General features: G+C 39.4%; 1 protein-coding gene across 1 annotated transcript in view; it reads right to left on the bottom strand.

Moving 5' to 3' along the window:
• Positions 1–303: 303 nt before the first annotated feature.
• Positions 304–15,266, bottom strand: part of RIT2 (Ras like without CAAX 2) — a 195,691-nt gene continuing 180,728 nt past the window's right edge. Inside the window, exon 5 of the mRNA XM_072859655.1 lies at positions 304–572. Within this exon, the coding sequence (XP_072715756.1) occupies positions 453–572 (120 nt within the window). The 3' untranslated portion in view covers positions 304–452. The remainder of the gene's footprint in view (positions 573–15,266) is intronic.

Here is a 15,266-nt window from a genome sequence, read left to right as displayed (position 1 = left end):
TATCCCTTGTCCTAGAGCTGTTGGAAGCTGGTTCTGCCTTGGATGCTGGCTTAACTCCTAGCATTTGAAGACCAGCCAGGGACCATAGGGAAAAAACCCACAGTATTTTCTCCACTCAGATTTGCAGGGAAGGGATGAGAGGGTGTACTAAGTGACTTTATCTATAATACAGAGGAGCCATAGGGCAACCATGAATTGGGCCTTCAAGGAGCTACTTCTGCATGAGGGCTGAAGGGAAGGAACTCCAGGACCTGGTCTGGAAGATGCTGTGTCAATGCTGCCTTTTTGAACTGTTACGGGTTACTGTGGTCAGCTCCTGATGGGTGGCTCATGAGGAATTGCCATCAGGTTGTATTTTCCTTTTTTTTCTTCAGGGATCCTTTCAGCTTTCGCCACAGACTATCCTTCCTCTTCATCTTCTTCTCTACCGTGGGCAGTGAGGACTCTTTCCTTCAGATTTCCCTCACTAGTCCATGAAAGACATCATCAATGTAGAAGCGGAGAGCAGCTGAAGTCTCAAAAAAGTAGCAGGAGTATTCTCTGGCTAAGCTCATTCCTTCTTCAGTTGAGACCTAAAAGGAAAAGAAAAGTCCATAAATATTACCTAATGCACAGAGCATGAATCAACACGAGAACATTACAGTATATGTAGTCTGACTTTTTGGATACTGAAAATCACTGACCTTTAATTTTACAGGAAAGTATTCTAACACTACCCCACAGACAAGATTCAAGAGTGAAAGGATCAGACTGAATCTATGAGATGTTTGAACAGAGCATATTGGCAATATCCATGTGCTCCAGTATATTATTTCCCTAAGTCTGATGCATCAATTTTTCCATGCATTTCCTTTCTCTAGTGCAGTAATCCTGTACAGTTTGATAGGGCTGGTACTTTTATACCACAAACTGGAACAGATGGCCAAAAAGACTTACATAGAATTAAGGTCCTAGAAAATCCCTGTTCAGTATTAACCTAATCCTGGAGGCAACTTGACTCTTTAAGCACACCAGCTTTCATACCTTAAGATTTTTCAGTCACATTAATTTCTGAGCACGCCTTTAAGTGTTTTGGTCTTGGCAGGTCTGTAATTCTATCACTTAGCTCATGCCTCAGCTGTAAAAAGATCCAAAATATATTTGTTTTTCAGCTTATCTTCCCTAAGTGGCTTCATGTACTTACTGTTCTCAGAGAACATGGAGGAAATGTGTCTTTGTATTTTGAGGAACTGTAAAGGGAGGAATCACCATGAATCTAGAGGGAACCAAGGGAGCTCTTTTTTAATTTTCCTGAATTTTAAAACAGGTATCTTGTTCCTGAAATTTCCATATTGGCTACCTCTTGGCATTTGACTTGCCAGCCTGCTAAACGGAAGGGTGCTTGGCATGCTGAGTAATGTGTGGTTTAAATAGAGTTCAAATGCTTACCATAAGGAGTACCACTGCCTACCATTTAAGGTACTTTTTGGACTTTGCGGGCTCATCCAGTAACGTAGCAAGTCTGCAGCAAAACAAGGACCAAACCCTATGAGCTTCTAAATGTTAAGCTAGCTTTCCAGTCAGTAGACTATGCTTTCTTTTCAGTATTTGAACATAAAAATGAATGAATGAACTATATGAATGAAATGTATGTTATATATTCAAATTCTAGGTCAGAAATACCAGCCTTTGTTTTTATTTGTATTTGGATATCATGATTTATTCAAGTAGCTTTCCAACAATCTGGATAAAAAAGCAAAAAAGTACTTTGAGACAGCCTTATGAAAGGCTACATAATAGGCTATGAAAAGTCTCAATTGCTACTGTCTACAAGTCTAATCTTGGTGGATTTTTTCTTATTTCTACCTTCATGCACCCAAAGCTGCGATTTATATTTATTAGGGAAATAAACCTTGATGTTTCAACATACAAAGAAACTCTCTCATACCATGAGGAAAATACTCTTTATGATAAAGTTATGACATCACCATGCATTTTTTTGTACCTACCTGTAAAACTGGACACAGTGAGAAACAGGATTTTGGATGAAACAGAAAATCAGTTAATTCCAGCCTGGAGGTAAATCTGCACCGAGCATGTACCCCCATAATGCAGACCACAGAATTCCTCCCCATCACCTTTGCATTGAGTCACAAACTTTGTAACATTAGTAGGATCATTCGTCTATGTTACAGGTATAACCTTAATTTAATTAAGAATATTGTAAGAGTAAGCAGGGAGGCTGTATGCCAACCTGAATAATACTCACTGACACAACGAAAGATTGTTACTGCTTTCCAACTGCTATAATTGCCAACCTGTAGCAAAAGGAGATGGGTAGCAATATGGTCCTTGTTTTTCTCTGGGCAGCTGTGTAAGCAAAATGCATGATTCAATATGTCTATTGGGCACCATTGAGAAATTGATTGTCTGGATAGAAGACTATTTTGGTCTATTTTGGACTTTATAATAATTTTTTTCCTTGCTATGCCTTGCTTGAGCTGTAGGAGGATTTTTTATTTTATTTTGTTAAAGACACTGCAGTTCTGAGCAAACGATTACACAAATCAATTAAACAATTTCAGTGAAGATTTTATACGTTCATTACCTAAAAGGAAAAAAAATGCACATAAATTGAAACATCCTTATGTTAAAGAATGGTAAGGCTGTAAATATAATTAGGATGCAAGCACAGCAATACTCAAATATAAAAAAATTGCCCTTCCCTTTGCTCCATGGTTTTCTAGTCTTTGCCCACCTAATTCCTCCCTCGTTCTGCTCTTTTTTTTTTTCTTTTTTTTTGTCTTTTCTAGGATCAAAACTATCTTTTCTCCCACCTGCAAGGAAGAACAACTGCAGGGAAGACATGCTATGCTCCGTAATGAAACAAGACTGCTAAGAGCTGTGAGAACTGGAGAATACTCAGGAGAAATAAATTGTGCAGAAAAACTTCCTCCCAGTCTCTATGTGGTTGGAGGCTTGTAACTTGACCAAATTTGGCTGGTTTTCTATAAAAAGCAGCAAAAGTTTGGGTCTGGACTCCAGTTTCCTACCAAATTACAGAGACATTAAAGTTATTAATGACAATAGTTCATTTCAAAGAATGGTATTTTTCTTAAACCTTGCCCTCAGGAACTGATTGACTGCTTTGGTGAAATTTGATGAACTAATTCAGCATGAGGAGTACACCTGGCACAAACAATTTCAGGACGTTTAGTTGAAGTTTTTCAGCTTCAAGGCTGAAAACAGACTTCTCTGAAATCTAATGCTGTCATAATTACCACTACTGCTTCCAGCACCAATGAAAATATAGCTATAGTAATTTAATTAATCTGTTTGCTGAAGAAACCGTAAATATAGAGAGATGTCTAGAGGAAAAATAGACATTTTTCTTTTGGTTCATAATTTGGTCAAGAGGCTAGACACCTATGGAATGAGAAACAAGGGATAAAGCCCTTGATGAGATCACTGACGCCCACATAATTCCAGGGATTTACCTTGTTCCTATCTTATTGCCAGAAGAGAAACTATATCAAACAAATCCATCCCAGTCTGCACAGCTCAGGGACTTGTTGACAAATTGCAGCTTCTGCAGGTCTGTATCAGTGGAAGATATGATCTGTCAGCGTGACATGGACAGACAGGTCAGGGAGTGAGGTTGTTCTATTGAATATATATCTGAGAAGCAGAGCTTTATATCTCATCTTTAGAGTAACCCTCCATGATTGAATCTGGCATTGTTTCCCAGAGTATAATTCTGGTTATATTGATTCCAATTTAGCTTGTTTCTTTACTGGTAAACCTTAAGAAGGGAATGAAGGAGGAGGACTGGTGTAGTGAAGATAATGAAAAATGAAAATTTAGGAGGTGGCAGAAGCTTCCTGAGTTTGATCCAAACTTTAAAAACTGTGATTGTCTGGGCGGGGTTTGGATCAGGACTTACAGAAGCAGGGCATGAAGCTCGTAGTATAACCAAAGAGCAAGGCCTCCCGGAAAGATGAGTCCATAAAATGGGCAATGAAGCCTCACAAACATGATGTGCAAGCCCCAGGAAAACAGTCTTTTCACATCTTCCTTGCAAAGTACATGGTTCTGAGTGCCCATTTGGGCACATGTGAGTTGAGAGGGAAGATATACCAGTTACAACAGCATATGGACTGTGGCTAGCACATGGGACTGTAGGCTGAATTTGGGACTTTTTCATGTCTGGATAGTTCAGGGCACCTGGAACACAGCACAGCTTCATACAGACAGGAAGTATTCACTGGCTACAGCGTTAAGATTCTGTTTGTGGCTTTTGCAAACCTCCCTTGGAAAATTACAAGTGAGATTAAATGCAACGCTGACAGCCTGTGAAAGCTGTGATGGATGAGCTGCCATCTTTAAGACAGCTAGTTCCCCACTAAGGTCAGCTCCTGCACAACCAAAAGGAGAGCACAAAGCCACCTGGGCTGGATGGTGAGTGAGGAAGCACTGGCCATCATCGGCCCCCATAGGCAGAACATAAAAATATCTGGATCTGAGAAGGAAAGTGCAAAGAAACTAAACAGATCAATAATCTAGTTCTGCCCTTGGACTGTCAGTAGCTGGCAAATCTCCATCAGGATCAGACTATTTTGAGTTCAGCTTTGTCTCTCCTTTGGTCAAGGCAGCAACAGAAGCATCCCAAAGTAGATTTCATTGACAGAGATTGTATTAGCAGAGTCAACAGCATCACCTTGGGTGAGCCAGTGTGGCCTTCATACAGGAAAGCAATGCATTTCTACTTGTGCATCTCATCCCTGCAACAGCATGGTCTGCTTGAGATGACTTCTGCAGCTTTGCCCCTGATTTGGACCTCCAGGTTGCCATGGAGAGGTCTGGTGCTGCAAGTGGAGTGCTAAGGGTTGCAAGGATTCTCCTAAATTTTTATTACAGACTTCCACCCTGGCAGTCTTCATTAACTTTGCAATGGGAAACAGGGCGATAATTATAGCTCCAAAAGCTTCATTCTGTGAATTTTTTTTTGCTGAAGACGTGAGGTCTTGATTACTAATCAGAGACAGAAGGGGACACATGTTGCTCAACAGAGTGCTCGTCTAAATCCCACTGAGGCTAATAGGAGGAATGCCAGTGTTTTTTTATCAAGCTCTGTATTTTTGACAGGCAATAATTTATGTGAGCTCTAAACAAAAGATAGCTGTTTAAGAACATAGGGGGAGGGATGCAGCACCTTGAGCAGCCTTGTTTGTACCACAGCAAATAATAAGAGGAGTAGGAAAAGCCACAAGTACTCTGAATGATGTCTAGGAAAGATCCATGTCTCTTCCCTTCATCTCTGGTGGATTTTTTCTGTTTCCCGACAGCCCCATTGCAGAAAACAAGCAACCAGATGCCGGGTTGTATATTAGCACCTTGATATCAGCTTAGAGACAGGCAGGCAATCCAGAAGAATCCACACAAACATTCACATCCCTTCCCATCACAGTCCATTCCCTCAGCATATCAGAACAAACATCATAAGCTTTTGGTACAGGCACAAACCTATAATATGCCACAGGAAAAAGCTGGAGAGATCAAAGGTATTGATGATTTCCTAGGTCTCCAATAAGCAAATTTGCCAAGAGAAAAAAAGAAAAATAATCTCATGGGTCTAGAAAGTGAATGCCATCCTGGACAACAAAAAGCAAAAAATGGGTATTGCCTATCTGACATGACTGATCATTTTATTAATCCCTTCACTGACCACTGAGTTTATGCTGAAGGCACTCCCGCACAACGCCTGCGAGCTTTCTCATTAACGAGGAACAACAACCAGGACTGACCAATTTTCACTACTCTCAGTTAATCACTCTATGTCTAAGGTACCAGGAATAAATTAGGTGGTCCCCGGCCACCCAGCACTGACAAGTGTCAGGGACCTACCCAGTAATCTGGATGGGGACAAGCTCTGTATTTTGATAGATGGGACTGGGTCCAGCAAAGACTGAGTTGAGCATTCCTACATTGCCACCTGCCTTTCCTAGAGCCAAAGGCTTTCACTGTAAGCATTTGATTCCTGTTCTGAGAAACATGCAACCCAATCCACTAACCCAAAAGCAGATCTATTATACCTATGTCATTTTTGACAATTATTCATTTTTTCCTTGGACAAGTGTTGTATCAACAGGCATGGTGGCAGAAACTTTCTACAGGCTGGTATAAGGATCTTTCCAAGTGTGAAATGCTATTGTTCAAGTCAAAGCTCAAATACTTGGATATTACATCAGTGGCTGGGGTTGAAAACCCGAGAAGAACCAGATAAAACAGAAAAATCAATCTTTCTGTCTTTTTAAGACAAGCAGCACTGTTGTTATTTGTTCACATAATATTTGTCATGGTATATTTTTTAAAAATAAGACAAAAATATTCCAAGCTCTTTTACCCGTCTTTTCTTTCTTCAGATATTTACGTTTATAAACTGCCTATCATATTCTTGCCACTGAGCAATGACATTCCTGAAAGGAAGGGAAAAAACAAGATCAAGTGGAAATCAATTCAGCCTGAAAGAAATGTTGAAGACTAGGCTTTGTGAGTAACCAGTGTTTCCTCTCTGTGGCCAGACATTCAATATGACTATGTTTCAGGTCTAAACAAATGCACAGTAAATGCAAAAGTAAAACAAAAATCCTTGGTGTTAAAATCTCCAGTTTCCATCTCCCTCAACACAAACATTCTGTTTTGTTTCAGAATTTTAAATTAATTTTGAAGTGAATTATGGTTTAAAAATATAATGTTGAAATTTCTCCTTCTGCAAACATAAACATTTTAATCTTTATGTATGATCACATTTGCAAATGTATACACTGTAGTTACCAGTTTGATTTGGCCAAGATTTCACTGAAATTCACAAGTAGTTTCTGTTGACACAAACCAGCACTTTTCATTCAACCAAACATGTGCACCTTATTTTTTTCCTCAGTTCATGGGGAAGCAGACACCTCTTTTCAGCAGCCTGAAAAGCAATGAATGAGTAACATGCTGCAGAAACTTGAGAGGAGGATTTCATGTCAGCACCATTACTCTTAAATCCATTTGGAAGTCTTCAGAAGTAATTAGGTGAACAAACCCACTCCGACATCATGGCAAGCAATTCTGCAAGCTCAGCTTTGCTGGCTTTCTAGATTACAAGGCTAGATGAGATAAAAGGTGCCATACAATTAATCATTATTGTGAGGGTATTGCAATTAGTTCTGTTCCTCTTTCTCCCTCCCCAGAGTTACATGAAAACTGGTGTCTTATAAGTGTTTTCCATGTTTTCCTTCCTGCCTTGCCACTCTGTGATACTTTTTACTGGTTTCACACTTAAGAATTATTGGTGACCAGAATGGGGTCTAGCATGAATAGCCATGGGAGTAGACAAGATTAGCAGACTGCACCAAGGAGAAGATGTGGTCTTGCTGTGTGAACTTATGCCCTGACAGACTGGATGCCATGGAAATAGCACATGGCACAGTACTACACATCTCACGTCCTCAGCTCTTCCAGCCTCTGAAGGCACTTGCATTACAGAGGCTCAGATATTCTTTCCCTTCCCCTCATAACCTGGCCTTTGCATTTGGACAGGAAGGAAAATGCAGTTTTAGTAATGCAGAAAATAACAGAATTGCCTGGGGCTCCTGTGATGAGTTTTCTGACTTATTTTTAGGGGATGGAGGATGGAGAGTGTGGGATTGTAAAACTAATTTGCTCATTTTTTAAAGGAAAACTATATAATAGTCTTGAGAAAAAATAAATTTCTATGCAAAACCGGAGACATTCATCTGTCCCAAATTATGTGCTTCTCACCTGGTTAGTCACTAAGGCAGGACATGAAACACAGCTTAAACTCTCTGTTCTGAGCCAGGAAGAATCATACTCTAATTCGATCCAAGGGAACTGCAAATTGTTGGGGGCTAGGAAAGTAATCTGATGAAGCATCACTGAACACTTTTTCTTATGCTCTTCACTATTGACCACTGTTAGATTAGACTGACATTTTCTCTGACCTGCTATGGTCATTGCTACACTCATATATGAAAACTCTAAGCTATTACTATCTATTTCATTAAATACATCTCTCTCTTTTTCATATGAAAAAATTCTAGATCCAATGCTAATTCACACTTGAATAATTTCTGGAGATTTTTAGCTTCTTTTGTGATGGTGATTACTGCCCAGCACTGATTTCTGTCTAGTCTTTCTCTCCCTTTTGAATTATTTTTTTCCCCACACTTTGGATCCACAATATCCTTGTAACACAGGAGCTATGCCTCCAGGTAATTTCATTCCTGCTTTGGACAAATGTTTTGAGTAAAGAGAAACATTCTCCATGCAGTTGCCTAGTTGCAAAGCAAGCGAAACACATGAGGCTCCTAGGTCTATTGTTTCCAACTTGTGATCATGTTCCTTCAGTATTTCACAGATGTAAGGCTAAATAATTAAATCAACGTCTCATTTCATGTAAAAATCACTATGGAATCAGGGTGCTGTCTGCAGGTTAGACTCTGAAGTTGTTCTTCTCTACTACAGACTGTACTCTTTTGGCTTTATCTTGTCAAAAGCAAGACTGATGAGTGGGTTAAAACATCTTTATACCAGGAAATGTTTCTAGAGAGATGGCCTCAGGATCTGACTGAATTGGGTACTCAAAGCCACATGATCTTGCATCAGTCAGCAATAACTCTGGGTCTAATTTGGAGAGAATGTGGAAGTGTTAAATCCTTAGCATCAGTCTTCAAGATGAACAAGTACGGGTCAATTGCTCAAAGCATTTTTCAGAGATCTGACAATTTTCTAAATTGTCCATCACCTTTAAAGGTACTTTGATTGCAATGCTCAGCTGAAGACATAGATGGCCATAAGATGGCTGCAAAAAGCAGATGTTTCTACCTCAGTTCAGCTTGGAACATCCACAGGAGGAGACCAGGTTTTTGTAGGGAAAAAATCTAGGAATTGCAGTTCTAAGTTCACAAGAAAGGAAAGTGTTTTCAATTTTTTGTAAGCAACAACAAAAAAATCAATTATCATCTGCTAACAACAGATGGTTATTAAAAAATTTACATGTAAAAGAAGCTGCAAATGTACCTTTTAGACTTTTTTTTAAGCAAATAGAAAGTTAGTAGTGTTGAACTCTTGTTTTAACACTGCAAGTGATTTCTATTGCTTTGTGAGCACAAGTTAACTATCAGTCCAGTACAGCCAGCCCCCATATCTTTTATCTACCTATAGACTGGTGTAGGCTATTTTCATTTATGTGTTAGACATTAAAATTCCACTAGTCACTTGAATTCAGTTCTTCATTAGGACTCAGGCACTAAGCAGACTGGGTACTGAGTAAATCCGCTTAATACCTGGTAACCTATGCAAATGTCTCTGTCATTATATTACTTTGAAGATGGGAGTAACACAGCCTCTAACAGCAATATTTTGTCCTGAAAACACTCCACTGACATGAGAGATAAGAAAACAGAGCAGGAGTCAGTGAGGAGGGCAGAGCAGGCTGCTGATTTCAGTGTGCTATTTTCCACATTTGTCTGCTGAAGATTAGGAAATGTGATTCAAGAAATTTGAAGGAAATCAGAAAGAAATCTGGAGAGCTAAATAGAAAACAAGGAAGAGGCAGAAACAGCTGTATATTTATTTGTGTGTGTTTGTACATATAGTCACAAAGAAGAACTGTAAATGAAGTAAAAAAACCCCACAAAACCAAACAAAAATATTGGTGATTCACAGAACTGAAATAATCTTTTGAGCCAAAGTATCCAAAGCTTGTGTTCAGTTAAATGTGTCATTTTTAGACATATGAACAGACTACTGGAATTAAGCTCTGAAAGTTCCCTTTACGTTTAAGCTGAATATGAGTTTCCAACACTGGAATAAAAAGGTCACAAAAAATATCTGTTCCAAATGCAGTAAATAGTGTTGCGTGTCCTGACACCACATACTGCTTCACATTACATGGAGTGCAATACACATATATTCTGGTGTACAGTTTTCACATCTAAACATACTCACAGACACAGCTTGCAGGCAGACAGAGAACACCATGCTAAGTTCCTGGCAGTGAAAATAAAATTGCAACAAATCTCTCCCTTCTCCCTTCCTGTCTATGCAATTGTCATCTATTGGGATTCAGGGATTCTGTCCAGGCTGCTAAAGTGCGTATTTGACAGAAGGAAGGCAGAGAATGAATTTATAATGGCTTTATAGAGATTTGGACTGCAATGGAATATATATATACTTTTTTTTCAGAAGTCGTTTGCTGAAGTAAGCAAGTGTTGAAATGTATGAGGTATCAAAGTGCTTTATGCACAATTTACAGAACAGTGTTTCACCTTTCCACCTATTACTTGGGTTGCTTTTCAAAGAAAAAATTACTCAGTGCAATGAGAGGGGGATGTTATATCAGGAAATGGGAGTGGTGAGCTATTGGTTTTTTTCCTGGAACATGTAATTAATTTTGTGGGTTTAGTAATTTTGAAGTTTATTGGGAAGGTTTGTCAAACAATCTCATTATGGGAAATACTTGCACAGTGTCTTTATTAAACCAATGACATTGATCTTCCCCATGTCAATATTAGTTCAGGCAAAATATTACACTTTTGCAGAATATGAATTGACTGAAAAAAATTAATGGGAGCTTCACTGGAGTCTTCCTTTTCAGCTCCTTTCTAATGTGCTGAAAGGAGAGCTCATGGATGAGCAAAGGGTCTTTTCTTGGTCACAGGAACATTGAAAGAGAGAGGCCCATGACATAGGAACCTTAAAACAGGAATGACAGCTGCATAAGGAGCATTCACTTAGCTCCATCATGTGATGTGACCCGCCAGCGTGGACAACGCATAATAAAATATTGAGTCTGAAGAACTGCATATGAAGGGGATAACAATGAGAAATGAATGTGCTGAGGGAGAAAAATTAAAAACTTAAAAGGCCAGTGGGTAGGAAGAGCTGTAAGAATGCATTTAGCTAATTAGACATAACAAGCTCTCTTATTGCCTCCTAACCTCTCTCAAATTACCTCACTTACACTGCAGGCTAAGAACGTGCACTCAGATAGTTTCCGTGGTAACTTGTCCTTACATCTGTGGTTAGATTGTCCTGTTGGCCAGCTCCCTGTTCGGTGGGCAGTTTCTTTGGATAACCCTTCTGTATTTGCTGCCTGTCAGCTTTGATTTTTACTCAGAAGACTGAGCACCTTAAAGTAAGCAAAGTAATAGCTAACAGCTGGCAGAGCGTTAACTTTGTTACATATAGCCCCAAACTTTCTTGCATAAATCCCCAAGACATCTTGGACACTTTACTAACAGAAACTTAAGCAATTATGATGCTTGAGGATTAATGAGTATGGTTTTTTTCTAGAATCTTAATTTTTGTCTGAAGCCAAACAGGTTGGCTGGGGTGCTAGTTCTTGTTTATTGCCACAAAGGAAAAGATATAGTGAAGAGAGAAGAAGACAGAAGAGTGAGGGTAGAAGGATGGTAGAGGGGAGGAAGACAGATTATATCTTTATTATGCTAGCTCGGGGGTAGAATGAGAAAACAGACTCTTAACAAACAGAATGGCGGAAACTCCTTGCTAGAAGCATCTGTTTAACCTCCTCTATCCATGATGTATCCATCCAATTATGCAGATATTCCTTTGATGTGTAAAAGATGCTGTATTAATACACCCTGGAAGCCCAAATCATGATTACACCTGATAAACTCATATTCTTATCTAGATTAATCGACATTTCAGTCCACCACTGATAAAGCTGTACCTCAGTTTACCTAGCAGCATGTGTGAATGTGCGTCTACACACATAAACACACACACACACACCAAATGCTGCCGGGTTCAAATCTAGCCTCTCCAATATACCTGGCAGAAAAGGTTGGCCTTACAGCAAAACTTGGATGTAGATGCTGACAAAACACTGTTCTAAAGAGTCCCTTTGGTACTGAGAGGCATTCAGCATCAGCTCACCTGCAGATTAGAGCTGGTTTCTGACATTTATTTAATTCCCATGTTTCAGCCAGCTAGTTAGTTCAAACCTGCAGTCTGGCCAGACTCTGGAAACGGCACTGAAAAGGTAAAAAGACAGCGTGTGTGTGTAGTGCAGATGTCACAAGCCAGGCTGCCCTCCTGCCTCTTCTCAAGGTTTTCCAGAAATTCTTGGAGGAAAAATGGTGGGTCATAACCTGGAGTACAAGCAGCCAGGTGAACCGCTGCTTCTGCATCCTCCTGGACAGAAAAGATTGAAAATGAAGGACAAGAAACATAATTTACGATAAATTACGACAAACATAATTTACGACAAACACATAATTTACAATAAATACGTAAATAATACTATGTAGGAAATAAATAACACCTTAAAACATAAAGAGTATTAATGGCTGGAGGAAACAAAGAAACATCTTTTCAGGAGTAACCTAATCTGGCTCATGAAATATTAACAGTAATTTATCACTGGTAATTATGGTAGCTGGTAGATAAATCTGGAACTGGTGCAGATCACCATGCATGCCTAGATGAGCAACACCACGGTTCAGACCACAGAGTGGAAATGTAACATCTTTACCCAGCTATGCAAGTATAACAATGACAAAGACAGACAATAACGCATTTGATTTCTCTCAGCAAGCTTGCTCACAATCTCCTAATGGCTGGGGTTTTTTTTCTTAAATACATAAATAAGCCCAGGTTTGGGGGAATAAAATTACTGGTACTAAAAGCAACAGCTGGTGAAAAACAGTAAGTGCTTGAAGCATTAACAGTTACTGTCACTAGCAATTCAGGACATGTTATCACCCCATTATTTTTTTACCCTTAGAAATAAAATGAGTGTTATTAAATGGTTTAGAAAACGACAATTGCCTGTGGTAAAGTTTTGTTGTACTCGATGGAAGGAATATTAATAAGAGAATAGGTGTGATATCTTTGAGAAAAAGATGTGGAAAAAGAAATGTAGATCCCATTTCAGAGAGAAGAGGCAGTTACTATGGCTGACACAAATGATTCAAGCTGGAATTAGTATATTCTGCTAAGACATCTACAGAAATCAGAGAATCATAGCATGGTTTAGGAAGGAAGAGATCTCTCTAATTCATCTAGTCCAAACTACTGCTCATAGTGAGTCCACCCAGAGCAGATTACTCATGTCATATTCAGTCAAGTTTTGAACACCTCCAAGGAAGGACATCTCACAGCCTCTCTGGGCACTTGTTCCACTGTTTAACCACTCTCATGGTGAAGAAAACTTCATAATTAATCAGATTTTCTTGTGCTGCAAAACTTTTTTCATTTCTTCTCATTCTTTCACTGTGGACCTCCAAGAAAAATCTGGCTTTCTCTTCATTTTACTGATTATTAGGTGTCTGAAGACAGCAAGATGGTTCCCCTTTGGTTCATCAGGCTGAACAAATCCACAAGTTCAGATTTCTCAACCTCTCCTGTTACTTTTTGTGCTCTATACACAAGACCATCTTGGGGATTTCTGCTGAGCACATCCCAGTATGTCAAGATATTTCTTGTACTGGGAGCCCAAGACAGACACAATACTCCACATACATTCCCACAAGTGCTGAATAAAGGTTCAAGGATCACTTCCTTGGACCTGCTGGCTACACTTTTACTAATACAACCCAGGATGCACCTGGCCACCTTCACTGTAAAGGCACATTGTTGGTTCATGGTCAACTCGTCCACCAGGACTTCCATGTCCTCTTCTGCAAAGCTATTTTCTCTCCAGTAGTGCCCAACTGGTACTGCTGCATGATGTTGTCCATCCCAGATGGAGGCTTAGCATTGCTTTTGCTGAACTTCATGCAGTTCCTGTCAGACCATTTCTCCAGTCTGGCAATGTCTCCTCTGTGTGTATACACTACCTGCCAGTGTATCAACCACACCACTCAATTAGGTACCACTCATGAAGGTACCTTCTGTCCCAGCATTCAGTTGTTAGTAAAGATATTCGACATACTGCCTTGCAATTGACCTCTGAGGAATGCTACTAGTAATTAGCTGTTAGCTGGACTTTGTACTGCCCATCACAACCCTTTGAACTTGGTGATCTAGCTAGTTCCCATCCATCTTGTAATCTATCTATCCCAACCATACCTCACTTGTTTGGCCACAAGGACACTATGAGACACTGAGTTGAAAGTCTTGTTAGAGTCAAGGAAAACATAATCTGATTTTCTCATCCACAGAGTGAGTCATCTGAAGGCAATCACAGAAGTCAGTCAGCTTGTCAGGCATGATTTCCCCTTGGTAAATCCATGCTAGCTGTTCCCAGGCACTTTCTTATCCTTCATGTGTTTGGATGTGGCTTTTTGGGATGATTTGCTTCATAAACAAATCATCCATTTTTTTCAAGGCAACTAGATGATTGAAAAAAATTATGGACATAATTGATTTAGCTTTAAACTACTTAGCTCAGGTATTGATATTTAAAAATACAGACATCAGCACAGGCTGTACAGTCCTATCCAGAAACCTGAGTGTACACCCACCAGCTGAGCCCCCTATCACTTCAGCCTCATTGAAGCTTCTTCCAAGGCTGCCCAAAGAATTTACAGGCAGATGTAACTGCTGAGTTGAGATAAATGTAACAAGAGATAAAACTGTCCCATGTAAGTAAACACAGCTGGAAGTTTTTGATAATTAAAGATTTTAGATCACAACTTTAGTTTTTCTATCTGCTGGATTTCTGCCTTGCCTCTTTTAGTTTTTGGGTTTGTTTTTCTAACCGCTTTTCATGTTTTAAAACCTTGTTTAGATACTTCCGACCCTTTTTCTTTTTCTTACTACTATTTTATTGAAAAAAGTGCAAAACCAAAGTAGACCACATATTATCAAGGAGAGCAGAATACAGCCTCACAGCCCGAGACAATGAAAAAGAGAGAAGTACTCAATTCTTATGCCATATGGGCAAGAAGGTTCAGCAAATAAAGCAAAATTACTCAAGTAAATGGAAGAATTCCTATTACATTTTGGTTCAGGCTCTAAAGAAAATGGTCTGATAACAAGCAGTCATCCATCTCTGAACAGGTGGTATACCTGAGTATACAAAATAAAAAGAGGGTGGAGGAGGGGGGCAGTGAAGGAATGGAACAACTTAGACTACACACGGCTTAAAATGATCCAAGAGAATATTTGGTTTTAATACAGAATAACTGCATCTTTTCATATACAGCTCTGGACACTGATACCTACCCATGAAAAAAGTGGTTTGCTGTTGCTTTCCTATGTAGATTTGACATTTATGACAACGGTTACTTTTCTCTGATGTCTCTAGTGAA

Source organism: Ciconia boyciana, chromosome 4 (genome assembly GCF_034638445.1).
Source record: "Ciconia boyciana chromosome 4, ASM3463844v1, whole genome shotgun sequence".
In the NCBI taxonomy this organism is placed as follows: domain Eukaryota; kingdom Metazoa; phylum Chordata; class Aves; order Ciconiiformes; family Ciconiidae; genus Ciconia; species Ciconia boyciana.
This window is presented reverse-complemented; position numbering and strand designations above follow the sequence as displayed.